Source organism: Oryzias latipes, chromosome 16 (genome assembly GCF_002234675.1).
Source record: "Oryzias latipes chromosome 16, ASM223467v1".
Classification (NCBI taxonomy): domain Eukaryota; kingdom Metazoa; phylum Chordata; class Actinopteri; order Beloniformes; family Adrianichthyidae; genus Oryzias; species Oryzias latipes.
The window spans coordinates 10,953,433-10,976,693 of NC_019874.2; the positions used below are offsets into that span (position 1 = coordinate 10,953,433).

The 23,261-nt window shown below is 40.3% G+C and overlaps 2 protein-coding genes across 8 annotated transcripts in view; both read left to right on the top strand.

Moving 5' to 3' along the window:
- Window positions 1-18,426, top strand: part of LOC101157392 (metastasis suppressor protein 1) — a 44,589-nt gene extending 26,163 nt beyond the window's left edge. Inside the window, exons 5-17 of one of the 7 annotated variants that reach the window (XM_020710017.2) lie at window positions 1,863-1,954; window positions 2,141-2,215; window positions 3,287-3,298; window positions 8,477-8,634; window positions 8,736-8,843; window positions 8,945-9,042; window positions 10,271-10,532; window positions 12,050-12,196; window positions 12,462-12,692; window positions 12,855-13,061; window positions 13,837-13,996; window positions 14,093-14,380; window positions 16,073-18,426. In XM_020710017.2, coding sequence (XP_020565676.1) covers window positions 1,863-1,954; window positions 2,141-2,215; window positions 3,287-3,298; window positions 8,477-8,634; window positions 8,736-8,843; window positions 8,945-9,042; window positions 10,271-10,532; window positions 12,050-12,196; window positions 12,462-12,692; window positions 12,855-13,061; window positions 13,837-13,996; window positions 14,093-14,380; window positions 16,073-16,503 — 2,269 coding nt within the window. In that variant the 3' untranslated portion in view covers window positions 16,504-18,426. Of the gene's footprint in view, window positions 1-1,862; window positions 1,955-2,140; window positions 2,216-3,286; window positions 3,299-8,476; window positions 8,635-8,735; window positions 8,844-8,944; window positions 9,043-10,267; window positions 10,533-12,049; window positions 12,197-12,461; window positions 12,693-12,854; window positions 13,062-13,836; window positions 13,997-14,092; window positions 14,381-16,072 lie in introns of all 7 variants that reach the window. The other 6 variants (XM_020710016.2, XM_020710018.2, XM_020710020.2 and 3 more) reach the window with 6 other exon arrangements.
- Window positions 18,427-19,822: 1,396 nt separating this feature from the next.
- Window positions 19,823-23,261, top strand: part of LOC101157639 (transmembrane protein 65) — a 49,058-nt gene continuing 45,619 nt past the window's right edge. Inside the window, exons 1-2 of the mRNA XM_004077755.3 lie at window positions 19,823-20,057; window positions 20,196-20,558. Of these exons, the coding sequence (XP_004077803.1) occupies window positions 20,273-20,558 (286 nt within the window). The 5' untranslated portion in view covers window positions 19,823-20,057; window positions 20,196-20,272. The remainder of the gene's footprint in view (window positions 20,058-20,195; window positions 20,559-23,261) is intronic.

Sequence of the window (23,261 nt, forward strand, 5' to 3'; positions counted from 1 at the left end):
GTAAAACCGTATGGCAAAAAACCAAAACCACAACACCTACCAATAGCTTCCCAACACAATCGTCAGTAAGGGCTGTCAGGGCTGTGCTAGTAGTAAAATCTTCTTCCTGCATGCTGGATATTAGAAAGAACACAATTTAATTTAAAATAGAAGCACAGATAACATATTTGATTTGAAGACCTACTCTACTGTGTGTTTTTGGTGTTTTTAACATGTTCTTTTAGGATTTTCTGATGATGGAGGACATACAAAACTAGGATTCAAATTGCGTTTCTGAGTATTTCTTTTTTCAAAGCATTGTGAATCAGGAGTGCAAGGAAAAATGCCATTTGAAAAAGATTGCATTTGTTCCGTACAAACTAGCATTGGCAGGCCATTTCGATGCATTCAATTGCAGACAAATACATCCATTTGTCCTTGTTTTGCTCCTCCGAGCTGCTGTCATCTTGCTCAAGACTCTAGGGCTGGGTAGCTCCAACTTTGCTCAACATTTTTGTTGCAGCACTAATGTTGACATGGGACGTGAGGGGCTGTAAGCTAGTGGGAGAGAATGTAAACAAAGGGATGATGGGAAATGGGGGAAGCCCCACTCCCCACCAGCAGTCCCACCCACAACTCTGAGACCAGTTTTTAAGAACTCCTGCTGCTCTGCAGAATGGGACACTGTGTTTTAGAAAACGACACAGGTTTTTTGAGTTTGGCTAAAAACAGCACAATCATAATTAAAAGAAGACTGGGAATGCTTTAAAAATGGATCAAAAGATGATTGGGGTGAGACTATAAGGATAGTTTTACCCTTCCATCTTGGCTAAATGTAACATTGCCGAAGCCCGGTGCTTTTGAAACAAACCTCTTGAGAGTTTTTGGACAATGTCCTGTTCTGAAGCTGAGGATTCTCTACCCACCTGTCAATCCAAAAAGCATGTCTCTTTACGTTGGGATAAATTGGACCCAACTTGCTGGTGTAGAAGTGCTGGCTGTTTGCTGAACTGATCTGGCTTTTCCAGCTGCTTTGGTTTTCTACTAAGCCCCAGACAGGAAGTCTGAGTGCTGCCCTATGGTTTTGACATTCTTGCTGTATGGGTGACAGTGACTCTTGCTGAGGAATGCTAGAGACAACTTGTCTGGCAGTACGAATGTCTATGGTATCCAAGTAAAAATGCACACACTTGTACCTCTCAACCCCCATCTTCTCACACACACACACACATTAGGGGATCTTTAATTTTAGTTGGCATTTCAACAGAGATTCCTTTTTGGTCTCCATAGCAGGAGCTGCACACTATGGGGCCACGATTGCCCCCCACCCACTGACAAACACTTTCTCAAGAAGCCTCCACGAAGGGAAGGACGACAGCTGTGCACCTCTGACACACAGCGTCTGAGACACAGTCACAAATAAGTCTAGGAAGGCTGACAGTCTGCTGATGACAGCGCTGTATACACATTTTATTTACCTCTGTAATCACAAGTTTTTATTTCTCACTATCTGTTTTTTTTTCCCACCCCCTTAACCTGTTAATGATTGACACATGAATGTATCTCGAACAAACAAACCAGACGTGATGTTGTGCAAGTTCTGCATGTCTGAAGCCAGACAGTCTGCATGCTGCTATGACCCATTTAGACCTTAGGTGCCCTTTAATCACACAAGTGGCATTGCTAATGTGTTGCATCGGAGCTTTAATAAAAGATATAAATGAAATCTGTTTGAATAATACATCTTTTTATTAATGGCAGTATTTTTACAGAAAAACTTTTCACTTCACAGCTTCATTTTTATGTTTTCTTTTTTAAGGACCAGTTGACTCCTTTGTATCACATCAGAAGTATTTAAACTAAGAGCCTGTTTTCTTCCCCAGGTGCTTTCTGGAGGGTTTGATTAACCCTCTTCAGGAACAGATGGAAGAGTGGAAAAGAGGGGTCAACACTTTGGATAAGGACCATGCTAAAGGTGAAGCTAAATAAGTACTAGATGTCACCCCTAAGAAAACCTTTTTTAGAGATCCTAATTTTCTGTTTGCACCATAGTTCATTTTGCTTTCTCACCTCAGCTGCATAGTTGTTGCATCCAACTCTCTAAATGTCCAACTTAGTTCTGTACGTGTTTTTTTTCCCCTTTTGTTTTCTGTTGAAACAGAGTACAAAAAAGCTCGACAGGAGATCAAAAAGAAGTCATCAGACACTCTGAAGCTTCAGAAAAAAGCAAAGAAAGGTAAGGAAAAGGAAAAATCCTTCTTTTATTACTTTAGATAATTAAGAAATTTGGAGAAAAAGAGTGTAATGCATGTGATTTATTGGGTCTGGAGCCATATAACATTTAAACAATCAAGAATCTGAAGATGTTGTTAACTTCCCATGTTTAATGCACCAAAATGGTGAATAATATGAATTGTATTTTTAAATAGGGTTTATGTTTTTGACAAAAGTCCTTCAATCATCCTATCCTAACCTAAACAAAAAGGCCTTTTCCATTTTAATTTCTTGGCTAAATTTGAACTGTACGCTTGTTATGTTAGTGCAGTTTTTTGGTTGACAGGAGGTTAATACTTCTGGTTTAAGTCGAGGATTATAAATAGGCTGATATGTTATCGCCCTTTTCTTGATTAAAGTTATCTCTTGGGAATCCAACATCTGTGACTGAATGAAAGAGCAAAACAAACGAGATGAAAACTTGTTAGGATAAATAAGTTTACTTTCATTTCAAAAATCTCTCAAATAACTAAATATATTTTTACATTATTGGGCTTAAGTGGGAAGCAAATGTACTTTTATTAATGTGCAGATGAAGTAAGGCCTAAACATTACCTTACTTGGTAGTCAGTTTTTAACAGAGCTTGTTCCCAGTGCAGTTCTCTTGGCTTAAGGTTTCACATCAACATCTATCTCAAAGCCTCCCAAATGTAAACACACAGAAAACAGAATTAGTTGACTATCAATGTGTTATTCTTGAGCACATTAATAGTATAAATAAAGAGGTAATGATTTAACAGATTGTGTTAATGTAAGTTTGCAATAGAATGTACTGTAAACTAAATACAGATGAAACAAATGATTAGAAACGCAAAAGACTAATCTAAAAAAGACTTTACTTTTACTTTAAAGCTTATTGAATTCAAACACTTTTACATTTTTATCCAACAAAACTTGAAGCATCTTCAGGGAGATGTACATTTGAATGAAGAGTCTTTAGTATGAAGTGCCAACAGTTTTTTTTAGCTGACATGGATCTTTTCCTTTCCTTGTCTTGTTTCAATGCCATCTTTCAACCTATGCTGCCCTGCAGCTGATAATCTCGGTAAGTCAGTCTGTGGGTTACACAGTTCACATTTTACCTATTCTTCAGGCAGCCGTGGTTGAAACAGTTTTTTTTATGCAGAGATGGAATATATTGGAAATGCTGCAAAAACTTTATATGAAACTTTTAATAGCAATAAGAAAGGAAGAACATAATCTGCTCTAACTCGTATACATCTTAGGACCACTGTGGTTTTACAATCTCACTGTTTCCACTTTTAAGTTCAATGTCTAGTTAACATGTTCGTCTCCAGTAGGTGCCTTATATTTGGTTTGCTTATTAAACATACTGCTTTCAATAGTGAAACCAATAAGGAGCAAGTTTTGCCCCCTTTTTTTTTTCCATTTCCATACAAGCTTAAACTAAATCACTGGCATGCAGGAAAGCTGGGTTCACTCCCCAGGGTGCACGAGGAGCACAGTGTGGCAAGAACCTTCACCCTGTTGCCTAAACAGTGTCCGGGCCTCCCTGTGCCGTAAAATACAGGGGTTGTGTCAGGAAGGGCATCTGGTGTAAAACTATCTGCCTCTCCCATTTTCTTCCTTCTTTTTTAATCCCGAGTTAGATTTTATGCAGAACTTCACCATATCGTTCAACTTTGCTGCACCCCAGCTTTTACTGAACATTTTACTGAAAGTCATGCTACAGAATTTAAGATGAATAATTAACTTTTTTCTTAATAAAACTAAGATATTATTTTAGTGTACATCTAAGAAAAAATATGTTATGCAAGTTCTCCTTATCATGCTACTTCTAAAAGCCTCTGTGGTTGTCTCTCTGAGTGTTTGAGACATCTCTTCTTCATCATCCTGTCACCATTCCTATATTATTATCTTTGACTAAACATGTGTCTAACAGGGAGTCTTGTATCTTTATCTGAGAGGGGTTTGCATTGGAAGCTCGGTTGATCGATCTAATCACTGCTAAAATATTTTCCAGTTCTTTATGGTCAGCCCTCCCTCCAAACTTTGACTCATGGCCAACTCCTCCACCTGTGAGAGCCCTCCACCTATTTTTCAAGTATCTCCCTTTTTCTGTTGCAAAACTGAAATGTTTACTTTATAAAATTTGTAGTGATTAGATTTTATGAGGTGTTAAAAACTTTCAGTGTTCTCATACTACAGCTCAGGTTGCTGTCAGATGGGCTTTTGGTCCAAGGTATTGCGTAAAAGTATTGGCCACTTCACCGATAAGAGTTTATTAAATATAAAAAGAGAGCAATCTGTACTTTTATATTAATTGTTGCTGTGAAGTCCACCCACATAATTTACTTCTCCTTTTTCAAACAGAATTAGCTGTTAATTTATGTAACAACACTTTTTTTTTCTTCTTCCAGTACAAAAACGGTGTCTTCTTTATTTGTTTACCTGTTACTATGGTAAAATGTTGGATATGAGTTTTAGTTTCGGGGGCTTTTTGCTGTTTGTCTTCACGTGGCTTACATGATTTAATCAAATAAGAGTTTTGTTGAACTCTGGTGATCTGTTCTGCAACCGACAACCCAGAACTAAACGATAAATTTGACTCTTCCGTCTCTATCAAACTTTTTAAGTGCTTGGAATTAACATCATCCAAAAAATAAAACCACATACACAAATAAAAACAACCAAAAAAAACATCTCATATGTGACACATTATCTGTTGCCATGGACACAACTGCAATTTATTTTTTACTGCTAAACTGAATTTTGTTTTGGATGATAAAAAAGCACCGGGTAGGTAAAAAGTGGGTTTAAAAAAAGGTTGAATAGTAACAATAAAGAATAGTGAGGTTAAAGTTTAAGAATGACTTTATTTATATCAGCTTGAAATTTTATGTAAAGCCTGTGATTATTTTAAAAGTCTGTTTTTGTGACTTTAGTAAGAACCTTTCATCCATACCTCTGCTTTTAAAAAACGAACCATAAAACAATTGTTTTCTCCTTGTTTCGTGTGTTTTATTGCCAAATAACAGTTAGATTTAGACTCAGCTTGAAAAACAGAAGAGCAGCCCCCAGTTTCCTCAGAGACTCGACACACCATACCTCCCTCCATGTCTGCGGAAAAAAACAAAAGCCTGTTTTATTTTCAGGATTTTGTCTTAAGGTTCCCATTTGCTCTATAAAGAACTCTGTGTTCAACTCGTGCTTGAAAAGTTGAGTCAAGAGTTAAATCAATATCTGATCTTTAACTTCAGCTTCATGCGGGTGTTTTTCTGACCCAGGACCCCTAGTGACACTAAGCAACAGAAAAGTTAATTGAATGACTGGCCATGTGAAAGCTGAACAAGTTAATCTGATTTGTTCCCCCACACTGCAGCCTATTTCAACCTGCTTACTGAAAAACAAGTGAAGAACACTGTATACTGCCAGTTCACTGTTTTTGAGATGCTTTTTGATTTCCATCGGTTATTTAGGCAGCATTACAGTTTTGGCATATGGAACCTTGAACTATTTTAATAAATGGAATGATCCATTTATTCTTTTAAAGAACGCTGTAGTTTTAACATATGCAGAAAGTGGTTTTAGTGTGACGTTTGAGTGTTGTCAGTAAAAATACACACAGACGCACTACAGTGCAACCATCCAACTTCAGTGATCTACTAAAAGTCAAAACAATGTTTTTCTAGTTGGTTCAAGTAGCCATTTGTCTGCATTTAGATATGAAAAATGCACAAACTGTACCTCAGATAATCCAAAGCCAACAGAAGAAAATTAGATAAAATGTTTGTTGACAAATGTGATCGAAGTTAAGAAAAAGTACAACAAAAACCACGGCATCATTGAACACTTTATGTCCAAATCCATGTATTGTTTTATCATTTAACTACAACCAATCTTTAAAATTGAGATTATTGTGAATTAATCCTAAACATGGTTGACATTTGACACCTATGAATATAATCCATAGGTTGCATTTACCTATCTGTCAGTGTGTGAGCTGATGAAAACATTGATTTATTTTGGAGTTTTTCTGACTTAATTGTTCATAGACAAATTGATTCTCTAAATATTGCTACTAAATTTGTTTGATTTTTTTTTTATCTCTGAGCCAATGTTCTTTCTTACATTAAGCACAAGCCTTTGTTAATTACTTTTTTTGAAGTTTCAGTGGAAACTTGTAAACATGGTAAAAACGTAACACATCCAAAAGTATGTTTGCATTTGAAGCCTCTGGGATTATTTTGTTACGTAACTCTTCCCTGTTTCCTCATAACTGATTTGCATAATGTGTCTACAATAAAAGACAGGTTGTTATCTTTGCCCAGACGACAACAGCAGACGATGACACCACACAATTGTTCCAAGATTAACCAACTCTTATCAGTCAGTGACAGTTATGCGTGTAACTTGAGCATGTGTTTCCATTCTGCCCTTGCTGCCAGCTGTACATGTGTAATGCAAGCATGGGTCGTCACCAGACTTCCTTGGAGAAGTCAAAAGCTTGATTTGGCTTCAGGGTGTCCTCTATTAAAACTGCATCCAGCTCCACAAGTTTCTGCTGACACACACAGAGGAAGAAAAAAGGCAAGCAGAAGGGAATAAGAGGATCACCTTGGGACTGCGATTGTCCCACATATATTAAAATATACACACTATAAAGACCAGATGGTCTTGGAGGAATTTGCATACATATTATATTAATAAATAAATCATCAAAGCTGTTGTATCTGTACCTCTGTCTTTAAACTTACAAAAAGTTGATGAAATTGAAAAACAAACTATTTTCTAAAGTCTGCCTTTCAGTTGCTTGGTCATAGCATTGACGAATAATACATTTAAATAAAAAAAATAGGTTTACCTTTTTGATAGATATTAAATGCTTAACCCGTTAACACCTTAGCTTTAGCTCCAGTGTTTATATTCTTTTGACTACTGTAACTTCAATTGTTTACGCAATTAACATAATTCCAGTGGATTCGGAAGTGAAGAAAAGCAGCTTTGTTCTGCTATGCAACACTTTATAGTTGTGAAGTGCTTATGAAATCAATGTCAATCAGCTGGTATTCGCACGCGGTTCAGCAGTTTTTATCTGCGTCAGAATCCATTGGAATTACATTAGTTGTGTAATGGACAAAAGGTAGTTCAAAGATCATCTGTCATTTAGGTGTCGCTGGCAACATCTCCAATGAAGAAGGGTTAAAGGGCCTATACCATGCTTTTCTGAAGCATTTCAGAGTAAACAATAACCATAACCATTTTCATATAATAATATATTACCTTTGGCACACAAAAGAACGATATTTTGAATGAAATTATTAGTTATTTTCGCAGTTCCCAGTTTCCCACCCGGAAATAAGGCAATTCTATCTTTGAGGCTCCGCCTTTCGCTCCTTTTGTGGGCCTCCCATTTCGTGATGTCAACTTAGAGCTGGCCTCTGGAGCGTGTCTGCGTTTTACCCACAAAAACAAACATCAGAACTTTTGCAAAGATTAATGAACATATTGTGGAGGCTTATAAAAGTGTTTAGCCAATCACCGCTAGCTCCGCAGAGAAAGTGGGCGTGTGTGTTGGCCTGGGGGCGGTGCTGGCAGTGCAGACTCTTCCTGGAAGGGGCAGTTCTCACTTATCTACATCAACTTATCTACACAATAACTGATATTTTATTTATCCCGCAATGGGGAAATTCTTCTCCGTATTTTGACCCATCCCCTGGGGGGAGCGGTGAGCTGCAGACAAGCAGCGCTCGGGGCGCGACAGCTGGCTGGGGGAAGCGGGGATCGATCCGCCAACCCTCCGGTTGTTGAGCTAAACTGCCGCCCATTTAAAGTTTCAATAAGTCAACTGTACTAATAAGAATTGTAAAGCGCAGCACGTCCGTCTTTCTCATGTTGTTTTGACCTACCGCCGTAGTTCCTGGCCAATGACCAAAGAGATCTTTAGTCACGTGGTTTTGTTTACAAGCTTTGGTCCAGAATGGTCCACTTAATGCTAGTCCTAATACAGACCAAACGCAATGTTCGAGACTCGATCTGGAGCAAAAGATTTTCCCAGTCTGAATACACCCTAGGACATGTGATGAGTTGAAACTGTATAATGCCACTGAACAATTAAGTTGCTATAGACATTTTTTTCCAAAGTTGTGATAAAACACAGATGTACTTTTTGTGTTGTTGTTTTTTTCCTTCTACCGTAAGGCAATTTTGAATGTTTTTGTTTTTACCTGTAAATACTAAAACAGGGCGTTTTGTTCCCCAGGCCGAGGAGATATCCAGCCCCAACTGAACAGCGCAATGCAGGATGTCAGTGATAAATACATTCTTCTTGAAGAAACCGAGAAACAGGCCTTAAGGAAGGCTCTCATTGAAGAGAGACAGAGGTTTTGCTGTTTTGTAGCGATGCTTAGGCCTGTGGTGGTGAGTAAATCCTCTTAAACTATTTTTTTCTCTTAAACTGTTATGTTTAAGCTCAATTAATTCAAAGTGTAATTATGTATTTCCTTATACCTGCTTTGCAGGATGAGGAGACGTCTATGTTAGGAGAGCTTACCCACCTCCAGACTATCTCTGAAGACCTTAAGGCTCTGACCTCTGACCCTCACAAACTTCCTCCAGCTTGTGAACAGGTGAAGGGAAAATATGAATAATACATGTATTTTAAGGGCTACAAAATATTTTTAAGGCTCTTTTTCTGTTTGCCAAAATAAAATCTGGCTCTGCCTTACAGGTTATCACAGATCTGAAGGCCTCAGACTATGGCTGGTTGTGTCACACACCACCCTCATCTCCCAGTACCACCATGTCCAGGAAGTCCAGTATGTGCAGGTGGGTTTAGACCACAAACACCGGCTTTAAGACTAATCTGAAACTAAAGTAATGCTTTACATTTAGATGAAAGCATTACATTCATACAAATGGAAACCATTATTTGAAATGAAAATATGCTTTAAAAGTAATAAATAAAAATAATAATTAAGAAAACTTCACTGTAGCACATCTGCCATCTGTTGGTCAGTTTGTGCTAAAGCGCTTCTTTTATTTTCCCCACTACAAACACCCCAGAGATTCAGACACGAAGCTAAAGCAGATCCTCGGCTCAGGGCTGTTTAGATCATTTCTTCTCTGCTTTGTCCTTCCTGCTTCTGTCTGGCATTTTTCATGGAATACCTTTCCTCCTAATTGATTAATGTGACAATCACACCGTGGTTTGACATCATGTACATCTGAGAGTAAATTAAGAACAGTGCTTGCTTGTTCTAACACTGTTTCGCAGTCTCACTGTTTTGCAGATTTGTATTCTACATGCAATTTTGTGTTTTCTTTTTTTTGTTGTTGTGCATCCTGATTGGCCGTCGAACATTGTCAATCCGTCTCCTCTGTGCCGTATCTCCTTTACAGAATGTGTTCAGCTTGCTGAATCTACATAAATCTTCGGTCTCGATCACATCTTCCATTCTATAATACTGGAGTAATGTTTCTACAAAGTTTTGAACTTTGAGAGTTTAAACAAATTGTGAGAAGGTTCTTGCCTGTCCGAGAAAAGTGTTTAAAGTGTGTAGTGAGGAGTTTTATTGCCCTGTGTTAAAATGTGTAAAAATCTTTACCAATTTACGTAGTTAAAAGAGGCGTTTTACTTGATTTACAAAATGCGATGAGATTTTGATGGTGTTCATAAAACACACACATTTGTCCCTAACTTCTAACGTTAGTGGTTTAGTTTATTTTTATTAAGCATTTTTATTGCTTTATCAGCGTAACTTTTGAAGTCAGAGCTACGTGGTTAGTTATTTCCTGCCTTATTTAATTTTTTTTATTTTAGTGATTGTTTGCCCCTTATGTTAGTCTGATGGGACAGGCGTCATTCGCTGCTCGCTGTGTGTTTGTGTGTTAATTGTTTCCCACTTTGTCTCCTCCCCCCTCAATCTCTTGTCTCTATATCTTGTCTATTATTGTTTTTATCCCCCCTTTGTTCAATCTTCCATCTTTAAATCCATATCTTTGGTTGGGCCGTTATCCTCTCTCCCCCTCCTGCCTCCTTCTGCCTCCGCAGTAGTTTGAACAGCGTAAACAGTAGTGATTCCAGGGGATCCAGTGGCTCCCACTCTCATTCTCCTTCCTCCTCTTCTTCCTCCTCTTCCTCACACCACCTTTTCCAAAACCACCACCCCCGCCACCGATACCGCAGCTCCACGTTGCCCCAGCAGACCCCGGCCCGCCTCTCTAGCATCTCTTCCCACGACTCGGGCTTCATCTCTTCATCACAAGACCAAAACACGTCGTCCAAGTCATCCTCGCCAATGTCAGCTGAATCGAAGGTAAGAAAAACAACCTCCATGACTTAAAATACAACTCCCCAGGGAGAATCTGTCTCCTGCGCAGCGGTGTGGGATCATGGTGAAGTCATTTCGCTCTTATTATTGTAGCATAAATGTGCAGGAAATTAGTCTGCCTCCATTCTAGCTGAGGGCAAAACAGGTCATGCCGTTAAAAGTCGACCGCTGCGACAGACTGTGGTTTGGCTGAACGTGGAGACTTCATCGTTCTCTCTGTTCCACGTTCAATTAGTGAATCATCGCAAAACGTAATGGCGTGGCAATCAGCGGGGTGTTTCACACACATTACAAACATGTATCTTTCAGTTTGTCTCACTTTGTCAGTCTAATCCCTCCATCAGACAAAGGTTGGGAGATAATTGGCAGTAAGGCAGCCCGGGGGATTGTCTGCGTGGGGTTAGTGGTTTGAAATCAAACAGCTGTGGTCGCTGACGTTGCTCCTGCGCTGGCAGTCGCAGTCGGCCGGCCCAGGAAACATTAACAGAGTTATGCTCCTGGTTTTTGCAATGCATCGACAACGGTTTGGCAAGTCCGTCTGACTCAATTATGGCACAGTCCTGGGAATCAGCTCTGGTTGCCTCATTCTGGGTGCAGTTACAGTAGTGGATGTTTGACAACAGCCTTGCTTTCTAAAAAGCTCCACCTCTTGTTCCTTCCTCTGACATCCTTCCTAAATAAAATCAATCAGGATTTCACTTTAAAGTCCCAATCCAATCATCTTTTGATCAATTGTAAAAGTGTCCCCAGTTCTTTTTAAATTAAGTTTATGTTGTTTTTAGCCAAAATAAAAAACTGTGCCATTTTCTAGGTCATAGTTCCTGCAAAGCAGCAGCAGTTCATTAGAAATTTGCCTCCGAGTTGTAGGTGGAGTAAGCCCGCCCCCACATCCCGACATCAATCTGTTTACACTCTCTCCCGCTAGCTTACGCCCAACCTAATATTAGTGGTGCAACAAAAATGGTAAGCAATATTGGAGTTATTCAGCCGTACAGTTTGGACCCAGATGCCAGCTCAGACGATAAAAACGAAGACGTACGTGGATCTATTGGATGGAGCGGAGCATTGAGCTTGTGGCCCACTGATTGTAGCTTCTACGTCACAACTAGAAGCTTTTTCCAACGGCATTTTTTGTCCGCTCCTGATCCACAACGATTTAAAGAAATACTCTTGAAATGCTATTTTGAGCCTAATTTTCTTTTTTTGACCTATGTGCTTGATTATTAGAAAAGTGTTAAAAACACAGAAAACACAATTTTCATCGGAGTGGGACTTTAAGTATGAAAAAAATCCTCAGTTTGCAGATCAAATCTTTTTCTCTACGGATTCTCTAACATGTCGGTACTGATGAGCGCTCACTTAATGCCTGCCTGCATCTTCTCCACAATAACCTCCTCCCCAAAATCTCTGCTCCCCATCCCCGCTGCTTCTCTCTGCCTGCTGATGTCTTTTAAATCTCCCCCTCCGTCTGTGCCTTTGTGTCCTCCTGGTTCTGCTGTCAGCCTGCCTGCCCGCTGCCCGCCTCTCTGCCCCAGCCTTGTCCCAGTTCCAGCTCCTCTGAGGTGTCAGAGGCTGAGCATCCTCACAGCGACTGCAGCTCCCCCTCTTATCTCACTGCCGCTACTGCATCCCAGCACACTACTGACGAGGTGAACAGCACTTTTCTACATCAACACTACACTCTCGAGCGTGGCTCCTTCACAAGCTTGAGTTTGATCCCGGAGGGGTTTACGGGAACCCAGAAAGTACCAGACCCCTCAGAGGTTGAGATCATTTCTTGAGTTTTGTCGGACATTTCCATCCATTTATGTGTCGTCCTCTGTTTGTATCACCTTTATTTTTATTTATATTTATTTTATTCATTTATCCCATTGTGTTTCTTTTTGTGCGCCCATCATCCCCACCTCACATCAGCTGTCCAACGGCTTTGACCACTACAGCCCAGCAGGGTCCCCCCACCTGTACAGCAGTGGGGGGAGTGTGAGCTTCATGTCAGGAAACGCCTTCCCTTTCTTCCCATCCACCTCCGCCTCCAGCCCCACCCGTTCATGGTCACGTCCTGCCTCGGCGTTGCTGCCTGACCACCCCCCCTACTGCACGCTGGGCTCCCCCATGTTTCCTTCATCCCGCGTCCCCAGCTGGAAGGTTTGTTCACGAGCCGACGATCGCCCTGTTTCCATCCTCCTGTCCATTCAGCAGCTGTATCGTTTCATCTTCAATCTTTAAAAGTCGGAGTAAACTTGTTTTACGGAAAAAATCATCCAAGAAAAATGTGGGGGGAAAAACAAATTTAAGTTCTGTGTTCAGGACTGGGCAAAGCCAGGACCTTATGACCAGCCGATGGTCAACACTCTGAGGAGGAGGAAGGGCAAGGACACCTCAGCTGTGGTGGACAATAACTCTGCTGGCAGTCGGTCATCGGGCCAGGCCTCAACCTCAGGGCCATCGCCTCCAGGGCTAAGAAACGCCGGCCAATCAGAGGAGAGAAATGGCATCATCCCTGGAGCTGTAAAGGTTAGTTTCTTCTGCTTTGACAGTCCGGCTAATAAGAGACGCTGGTCTTGTTAGGCACTTTAGTTATGTAATTAACCAGGCATACCATGATTTAGTCATTCCAGTGTCATGAGCTAAAGTTGTCCACAGAAGATTTACCAAGAAAAAAGTTTCCTTTTCTGCCTCATTAGTTCTCATATAAATAAATGGCAAATGCAGGAAATTAAATTTCTTTTTTTAATTTTGACAAATTCTCATCAAAAATATTAAAACGTTTTTTTTATATACAATAACACACATTTAGTTCTCTGATGATGGTTGGCTTTGATTTCCAATGGCCCAATGTTATTACGGAAGTTCCATTCTATGAATAACCAGCATTAGGAGAAACCCGCAAAATTGAAAACTTTATTTTCTTTCAACAAATTTTACTAAAAAATTAATTGTGAAACCCCTCACTGCACACTTTCACACTTTTCTCTCTTGTTTTGACTAAAAAGTTCAAACCTTCATAGATAAACCAATCCAGTATTATTGAATGAAAACAAAGATCTGTTCATGATTGAAGACTTGTGTACATTTGGCGAACTGAACGCATTCGGCACAGGAGATTGATGAGCAGTAGTCTGCAGCCAATCAGGATGCAGAACGCAATGCACCGTATTAAAATAAGAAAAAGCGTGCACAATTACACACAAAAAATGTCACAAAACGGCATGACTTTGAAAATTGAACCACATTATAGTGAGTCCTTTAGTTGTTATTTCTCTTGTTGATTTCATCTGGTTTTGTCCAGCCTGGTGACATGAGGGCTCACGATGAACTGGCCCTAGCCTTATCCAGGGGTCTGGAGCTGGACACACAGAGATCCAGCAGAGACTCCATCCAGTGCTCCAGCGGTTACAGCACGCAGACCAACACCCCCTGCTGCTCCGAGGACACCATACCGTCGCAAGGTTGGTGGCTTCACTGCCAGCCTTTGCTTTCTTCAGCTGGCAGATCATCCAGCCTTCTTCCAGTTCATCGTTAACCATCCTGTGTGTTTCCTGCAGTGTCAGACTGTGACTACTTCTCCATGGCGGGAGACCAAGAGCCCGAGCAGCAGCAGCCGCAGCAGTCAGACTTTGACAAGTCCTCCACCATTCCCAGAAACAGTGATTTCAGTCAATCCTACAGGCGCATGTTCCAGACCAAACGGCCCGCCTCCACAGCCGGCCTGCCTGTGGCACAAGCGGCTTATCCCGGACAGGTGACATCCTCTGTGGGGACCTATCCTTCCACACCCATCCATGCAGGAGCCTACCCATCTACCCCTGCAGGGGCTTATCCCCCGACTACAGGTGCAGACGCCATTTATTAGAGTCTTTACTTAGCAGTTTTTTTAAATTTGATTCTTTTTATATGTTTTTTCCTTTTTTGGCATTAAATTGTACCACCTCACCACGAATTAAAGCCTCAGCGCACGTTCAGTCTGGGGAAAAAAAAGCATTTCTGAATGAATTTATGAAAGATGGATTAGATCAGGGGTGGCGAACAAGTTTCACACCAAGAGCCGAATTTTTTCAAAGTGAGAGTCAAAGAGCCACAACCACACACTGACCTGCCAAGACGTACACACACAAACACGCAATTAAAGCCGTATTATTTTCCATAACACACTCCTCTCCCTGCAATACAACAGCAAGTATTGTACTTGTGTTTATTTCAAGGAAAGTGTCCACCCTCAATACACACATCAAATGCAGCTTAGCCAGAGTTAACACAGTGACTACCCTGGAGGTCAGATACCCCCTCCACACACACACACACACACACACACAAGTGCCTCTCTCTCATCTCACACACACACACTCTATCTCACTCTTTTCTCTGCCTCTCTCTGACACACACAACGACTCAGTGACGTGCGGTGAGGTTGATGCTGGTGAGGCACCGACTCCTCTGAAGTCAGATTTATGATGATAAAGTATTTAACTGGTAATTCTTTGTATCTCAACATTCCTCTTTCAATGACACTTACACCAACAAATACACAAACATCTGGACAGAGCATCCTTCTAGTGTCAAAGGCTACGTTCACACTGCAGGGCTTAATGCTCAATTCTGATTTTTTTGAAAAAATCCGATGTTTTTTTTTTTTTTTGAAAGGCCGTTCACATTTCCAATTAAATCCGAACTTTTGTGATCTTCTGTGTGACCGTGAAATGACCCAGAATTGACCCGCATGTGCAGAAGAGTACTCAACGGTGCGCTGAGGCAGGGAAATTAGTTTCAAAATAAAAACAAATTTCTTTCTAAATAAAAATGTCTACAATTTTATTTTGTATTTAAGACGACGTGCCCCCACAATAACACACGTTGACACCATTTTTGCCATGGGGGACAAAAGTTTAATTATGGAACCATAGACGGCCACCAGCAGGACGAACCACTTGACACAGGGGTGGCAAGACAAACCACCCCTCCAGAAGCCTGGGGGGAGCGGGGACAGACCAGAGACGGCACAAAAAGATGTGAGGACCCCCTTGAAAACGAGATGACACATCTCAAGGGGCTTATCCTCTAAACAAATAAATTGAAATTGAAATGTGATCTGATGTGAACTGACTGACGGTTATGAGACGGATTCCCCACGCCATGCAAGGCAGACAGATTGCAGATGCAGCTGTGTGAATCAGGCGCTGCGCAGCTGATCACGCATTAAATTATTTGGCTCACTAAACATGTTTGGACAGTTTTCCACGGCAGTAGCATTAAACACAAATAAATAGAAAACAGTAGACATCCCTTGAAAGTTTCTTCTAGTTATGTGAGTAATATTATTTATGAATATCATGGACACTATGAAACTGCATGGACAGAAAGCCTGGTAAAGCTTCAACAAACTTTGTGGTGTGACCTGGCAAAGACGAGGTTCTGGTTTGTAAACTTGTGGTATCTATTTTAGTGTCATTTCTGAGGCTCATCTGGCGCTGCTTGCAGCTTCATCTTGGATTCAGCTCCCATAATGCCTCTCTTTCTCTTCTCCACAGGTCACGGTCCAGTCATCATCACCCCTGGAGTTGCCACAATCCGCCGTACTCCTTCCAAACCGTCCACCCGTCGCTCGGGCTCCGTGGGTGCAGGCCCCATTCCCATCCGCACTCCCGTCATCCCCGTTAAAACTCCGACTCCACCTGATGGTCCGGGAGTAGTTAACGGCAGCAGAGGTGCCGAAGAGATGAGAGGCGGGGTGGAAATCTCAGATTCTTTAATCTTTTCTGGACCAAATGACGCCGACATGCTGCCTATGGTGCCCTGGAGCGGTCAGGCCTCCACCAACCCTCCACCTGTGCCCCGAGGAGGAGGTGGCGGCGAGGTCGTCGGAGATGCAGAAGAAGGAAATATGCTGGTGGCCATTCGCAAGGGCGTAAAGCTCAAGAAAACTCTCACCAACGACCGCTCTGCGCCGCGCATCGCATGAGGGCGTGCTCCCGTGAGCCAGCAAAGGTCACCTGAAGCCAGTGACCTCTTAGATGGGAAGCTTCAAGAAGTGTTGCCTGCAGCATAGCAATGTACTAAGAGAGGCTCCTAGTGCTTATAGTTTCGTCCGCTGTAGTCTAAATGCAATTCTGCAAGTTCTCCAACATCTACAAAAGCTTTAAATTCATCTTTAATTTGGGGTCCAGTTTGGCACGAGCTTCAGAAAGATCCCACTTAACTGATGACTGTGAGCCCTGTGTGCTTGTTTTTGTTTAAGCAGAGTGAAAAGAGCGAGACGACTGAAGCCAAAGAACTCCTGAACGCCGCTTTGGACTCCCCAACGAAGAGATAAGATATAAGATAAGGTTAAAAGGACATGGAGCTCTCAGTGAGCGTTCTTTTCTCCTTTTGGTAACTACTACAATCCAAACAACGCCAAGGAAGGAGGGTTCAGGTGATCCTGGAGTGTCCGTGCCGTGACGCCCTCCGAACGGAGCTCACGTTCCGACTTGTGGATGAAGGAGGACGAGTGTGCATCCGTACGCCGACAGATTTCCATGGAGCAGGCGATACACCAAAGCAGACGTCCACATGGCCTCCAGTTTGAGGCAGCAGTCCAAAGTTCAGATGCTTTATTAGCAGATATTAAGTTGTAGATCGCTTTGCTTGTTTGTAATATTTACAAGGTTTGTATATAATCTAATTTGTAAATAATATTAACGTCTCACTTAAGCGGGAAGCTCCGTATTTTGCAGCATTTCTACATTTCTCCTGCAGAGTGCCAAATGTAGTTTATTTCATGGGAGGAGGGCCCAGCAGTTTCCCCCTGAAGCCCAGCAACACTTTATCTTCATTCTATAATTTAGGCTGTTCTCTGGGAAACTCGACTGAGGTTCTCAACAGTTAAGTTTTTTATTTCCCTCTTTTTCTCACATTCTTGACCTATTTGAAAAAACCTGCTGAGCATGTCTGCTGTGGCCTTTTAGTTTGGAAGACTGGAGCATTAAAATAAAATGAACATAAGAAGAAATGTGTAATAAAAACGCATAATCTGTTTTAATTCAACAAATCCAAAGTGAGAAGTTAGTTCAACCCTTCAAAACCAGATTTGTCATTTAAACACAATTATAGATGAATTTCTTTACATGAGTTTGTCAAACTGAACTGGTTTGGTTCAATGTAGAGTTTCAGTGCAGGCTACTTAAAGTGGGTTTCAGATTTTGATTTCAGTACAAGCACTGTGAGACCGTGGCTACTACAGGGGGGAAGAAAAATGGAAATGGCATTTAAATAGTCCATGAACACATTTATTTTTTGTATGCATCTCATTTTTCTTTGTTCAAATGTTGTTTAATTTAAGTTTTCTTTTTAAGAAATCCTCAGAATATCAGAGTAGCTGCTGTTTTCTGTCCCAATGAGTCCCTGGTTTCAAACCTGCAGCTGCTGGGGGCTGATTGTCGGTGTGAAAGTTTGATTTAGATCAGTATTAGAAGTCCAGATGTTGGGATTGCTCAGACCTGCTCACACCTCCATAGCAGAAGTACTTTCAGGTCTGTGGTTTTGCTCATACACTTATTTTGCGGTGGGGGTTGCTTGCATTTTGAACGTCACTGTTGAGCTCTTTCCTCGCGTGTATTATCGGCTTTTCATTTCTTATATTTAAGTTGTTAGCAAATGTATATCTATTGCCAAATGTTAGTCTATTCTATAAATAAAAGTTTATAGTTTGTGAAGTTTGGCACGTACCATGATAAAATAAAATCTCTTAGCTTAGTTTAAAGCTCCTGTTTCCCCAGAAGAGAGTTGATCTTTCTTTCTGTCCTTGTATAGTTCAAGGTATCAAGCAGTTTGTTTGGAAATCAAATGTTATTTTTGTGTCCTGATGGCTTATATGAGCAATATAATAAACATTCTGTTAACGTGGTTTTGGCTCACTGGTTTCATGATTGTATAAATCGGTTCACAGATGAAATTTTAGAAGTGTCATCTTGAATACAGTGAAAATATTCTTCTTTTTTCAAATATCTGTGAACAAAGAGATTATCTGCATTTTACTTAAGTATCTGTGATCCACACACAGACTTTTTCATTCAAATATTTACAATAAAGGATTGCATTTGCTATTAGAGTAAAAAAATGAGCTAATTTCTATGTCACGTTTTCCAACTGAACATTGACATTTTAAAGGTTTACCCACTGAAATGGTTTGTTTTTTAATTTTAAAATTTAAAAAGGAACTCTCCAAACTGCAAATGTTCTGCATTTGTCCACTTGAATGTTTTTTTAAAGCAGGAAAAAAAGCATTTTGAGTTTCTGATTTACTTGAACATCTTAGGCTTTGTTTTATGTCTTTATCTTCAGTTTAGATTCAGAATATTCAGTTTAGATTTGAATATTCATATCATATGTTAGTAAAAAGTAGGATAGCTTATTATGTATAAAAATGAAAAGCCTCATTTATCCTATTTTTTTCCTAACACCTTAAACAAGTTAAGTCACTTAAGTTATTTTCCTTTTACATTGAGTTCAAGTTCTAATTCGTATTAGTTAATAACATGAAGATTGAATTTAAAATGACTTAAAACACTGAATCTTTATTTTTTAAAGAAAGTATTCATGGTTGGCTTTTAGTTTTCAAATTTGGATTATTTTATTGCCCGACTAAAATAACATTGTCTTTTAAAAGGATTCCAAACATTTGTAAGAAAACCTTTTTTTTTTTTTTTTTTTTACATAATTTATACTGTAAAAATTTAATTTTTTTTATATACTTACTGAATTTTTTAAACTGTCACAGTTGGGGTTTTTTATCTGCAAGGTCCAGCTGGACAAGTAATGATGAATTTTCACTCTGTTTAACCTGTTTTTTTTGTAACTGTAAGGATGAACGTTTGTAGAACTAATCAGGTTATTAATTTGACCAGAAGAGGTCGCTGTTGTCGATATATGTTGAATTTAAAATTCCTTACATTTCTGACCGTGCCTTTGTTAGAGACCATTATTATAACGACTTGTCATCCCTGTTCCTCAAAAATGTTTTTTTTATTTTATTCGTTTTTTTATTTATTTATTCATTTTGTAAAACGCGGGTATTTTCTTTGGAAGCTATGGTTGAACGGTTCAACTGCGCACGCGCATGCGTCAAAGTAGTAGGTTTATTTTAACACAAATCTGCAGCTAGGCTTTATTCTTCATTTGACATCATTTCGGTGGATTGCATTTTTTAATAAACCGGAGAGCAGCTCCTGTTGACCGTGCGTAAAGCGCCTTCGTTCGTCAGAGTTACGCACGGACCGAAGGCGCGCTGTCATTGGATAGAATTTCAGGGCTGCTGGCCGTTTAAGCACGCTCCCATCTGCTCCTCACCCATCCTGACATCCAGAGGTTACACCAACCCGTACTCCATCCACGAAAATGCGTTTGTTGAGAAGAAACTGGTAAAGCTCACTCCGCGGGTGTCGCACGCGCGCGCCGGAGAGGCTGCGGGGCTTTTGTATTAGCGCCTCCGTGGAGGTGGAAGGACGGGACAGCGGAGCATCGACCGAGGCGCGTCCGGTAAGTTCCAGTTTCATACGTGGACGTTTGAAATTGAAGGATTCTTTTGGAGCAGCTCTCAAACACAGATGTTTGTGTCCAGCATTCCGGTCTTATCTAGAATAATTCCATGATCATCATCATGTCACGCGCTTTTAGGTGCGTGGATTCTTTAATTGGAGGGTAAACAGGCCTGCCGCGGTGCCCCGTCCCCGGTGTATCCTCTCATCGCAGAGATGCTGCCCTGCCTGCGGGGCGTCCTACGGCCCGCCTTCTCCCTGACAGCCGGGAATGGACTGGCCAGAGCCGGACTCAGAAACCGCAGAGGAGTCGCTGTGGCACCCAAGCCGGAACTCTTAATGCTGGTCCAGCGGCGTAACCTGGGCACGCACTCGCAGGAGTCCGTGGAGCCCCTCAACTCCCCCCGCGGAGCCAAGGAGTTCATCTACAGCCTTCACCCGTCGGAGCGCACCTGTCTGCTGCGAGAGCTGCACAGGTTCGAGTCCATAGCCATCGCACAAGGTTGGTGCTGAGCGCAGACACAAAGTCCAGCTCCAAACAATAGACTTGCATGTGCAGATTTATTTTAATAAAACAACATACCATTAGAAAGTTTTTGTTTTTGTGTCAGGTTAAAAGATGATTATTGTGCACATATTTAGACTGATTTATTTTGGGGAATTTCAGTTTTGTTCAGCTAAAAAAATTGAGTATCTAAGGAAACTAGAATTTTGTGTAAATACTCTAAATTGGAGACTTATAAAGTCACTTTAATGAGTTTTTTTAACTGCATGCAGAGCGTTTTTGAGTCTTCATATGATCTGTAAGTCTGGATCATATGAGCACAATTGTGACAAACAGCAGCCATTACTGACAGTCAGTGAAAGAGGGCTAAACACAGCCGGTCCGGAGGGAATAAAATATGTGCAGAAGCACCAGAGGAGACTGCAAACGTAGAGACCATTCACAAATAGATTCAACAGAAGCAAAGAGTTTGACGTCCGTCCTGGGCTACAAATGAAAAGAGCTCATTTTAGGTTTTGGAAAAGGAAAAAGTAAAAGGCTCAGAGCTTGATCTGGGTTCACACGGAACACGTGTCAGATTTGAATTGGACACCTCTCTTTAAAATTCCCTGCTGGAGGCTTGTCCAAAAATGTGTTCATTAACTTGATGGTCCTGATGTGTGTGGGAGGAGCTACTGTTCAAGGTTTTTAGCCTCATCTTTACATTGACTGTATATCTCATTTAGAATGCATGGAAGGCACGGATGATGTTGTGAGGTCGGGTTGATCTACTGTGATCTATTCTATATTGAATTTTAATAAACTGTAAAACTATCAAATGAATCAACTCAGGAGGGGTGGAATTATATAAGCTTCCTTCTTCCCACTCCTTTTCAAGCAATAAATCAAACTCTACTTAAACTTAGTTAATGATCACTGTATTTAATTAAGCAAATATGATTTAAGTGACATTTTTGTTTTGTTTTATTTTCTATCTCTTTAATCTATACATTTCATCATTTCTGTAATGAGTTTGATAAATATGTGTACATTTTTTATTGCTTTGAACTACAATGCTTGAAATAAATCAATATATCAAATCAAATCAAGAGCTCCAATAACATTGGTAATCACGTGTCCATGTCTGGATTCATGAGGTCATTCAGAGACCCTCCCAGTACGGTGAGAACCAAATACTTTTTTGTGATAACGAAATCCAAATTCGTGGGAACGATTCAATTTTTATTTTTATTTTTTACCCATTTTTGGTCACAGGTGCTGTATAAGTATCTAAACATACATGATCAAACTTAAACAAATTAACCTAAACTATATAATTTAATAATATATATATATTATTATAATATATAATTTATCACTTTCCTTCAAAGCTAAAGAGCCACAATGGACGGATAAAGGAGCAGCATGTGGCGTCCGGTTGCGGTTGCAGACATCTGCTCTAACCAGTGATGGTTTGAGAAGTTTGGTCCAACATCAACTCAACCACTGCAGGAGGTTTTAGGAAACCTAATGCAACCTTCCTCTGACTAGCTATATTGAAGTTTCTGTTGTCTCGGCCCTTAGTGGGTGTTGAGTATAAACATGAATAGTTTTACATCATCAGGTTCTGTGCTCCTCTGTGCAGGAGAGAGCAGCTCTGAGGGAACGGAGGTGCACGCTTCTTTCCTTTCGTCCTGATTTATTGTTTTCACAGAACGATGACTTATCAGTCTGCTGCTTCTGGAAAATCAAAGCATTTATGTCCACAGACCTCGCTCTGGTCATTTGTCACGTCCGCCGGGGGAGAAAAAGAGGTTTAATAATCTCCAATCTTCCAAAGAAAAATGATTAAAACCTTACAAGTTTATCATTTGTTTTTTAAAAGCCTCCTTTTTAGTTGTTTGTCAGATTTTTATAGAAACATTTTAAGATAGATTTGGAGTTTCTCTGTCATTTTGGACCCACAGTTGTTGTTTGTAGGGCCAGATTTGCAAAAATCAAATAGTCAAATCAATCTTCTCTTAGAAAGTTCATCAAATTTGCAGATCAGTTTCCTTTGTAAGTCAATCAGTTATTTCTTTCAAGCATAAAATAGCCTCTCTTTTAGTTTTTAATGTTTACAATTTCTATGTTTATTAAGGAAAGTTCCATTTCTGCACACATAAAAATAAGTAATAAAGGGGAACTTTGATCAATGAAACAAAACGTAATTATGTGTTGGGTCACATCATTAATTTGGCAGTGATACTCTGGCCTTTGTAATAAGAAGGTTTAAAGGCTGTTTAGTTTAATCAACAACCTTTTGTCACTGACATTCATCTGCAGAAAATAAGAACAAAGTTACTTTTTAAAGTACGTAGGTGTCATTTCATGATAAATGTCTGTCAAAGTCTGGAACACTTTGCCAAAAAAATGTACAAATTCAAATGTAAAAATATTAGATGATATGATAGTAATATGCTATTGACAAAATAAAGCAGCAAGAGCCACCCCCCCATTCCCCCCTTTTTAACCCGTTCTCATTGGCTGCTTTAGGCCCTTCACTTCCCCCTTCTCCATAGCAACCATTTTACATTTTGGTCACCTGTGCGTGACAAATATTTCTATGGCATTTCCTTTGGATGTCCCCGACGAGTGTGTTATGGCTTCGTTTGTGAATTTTGAAATATTTCATAAGCTCCATAAGAGACTTCAGCTCTATTCTTTTCTTTTTTACTGTTT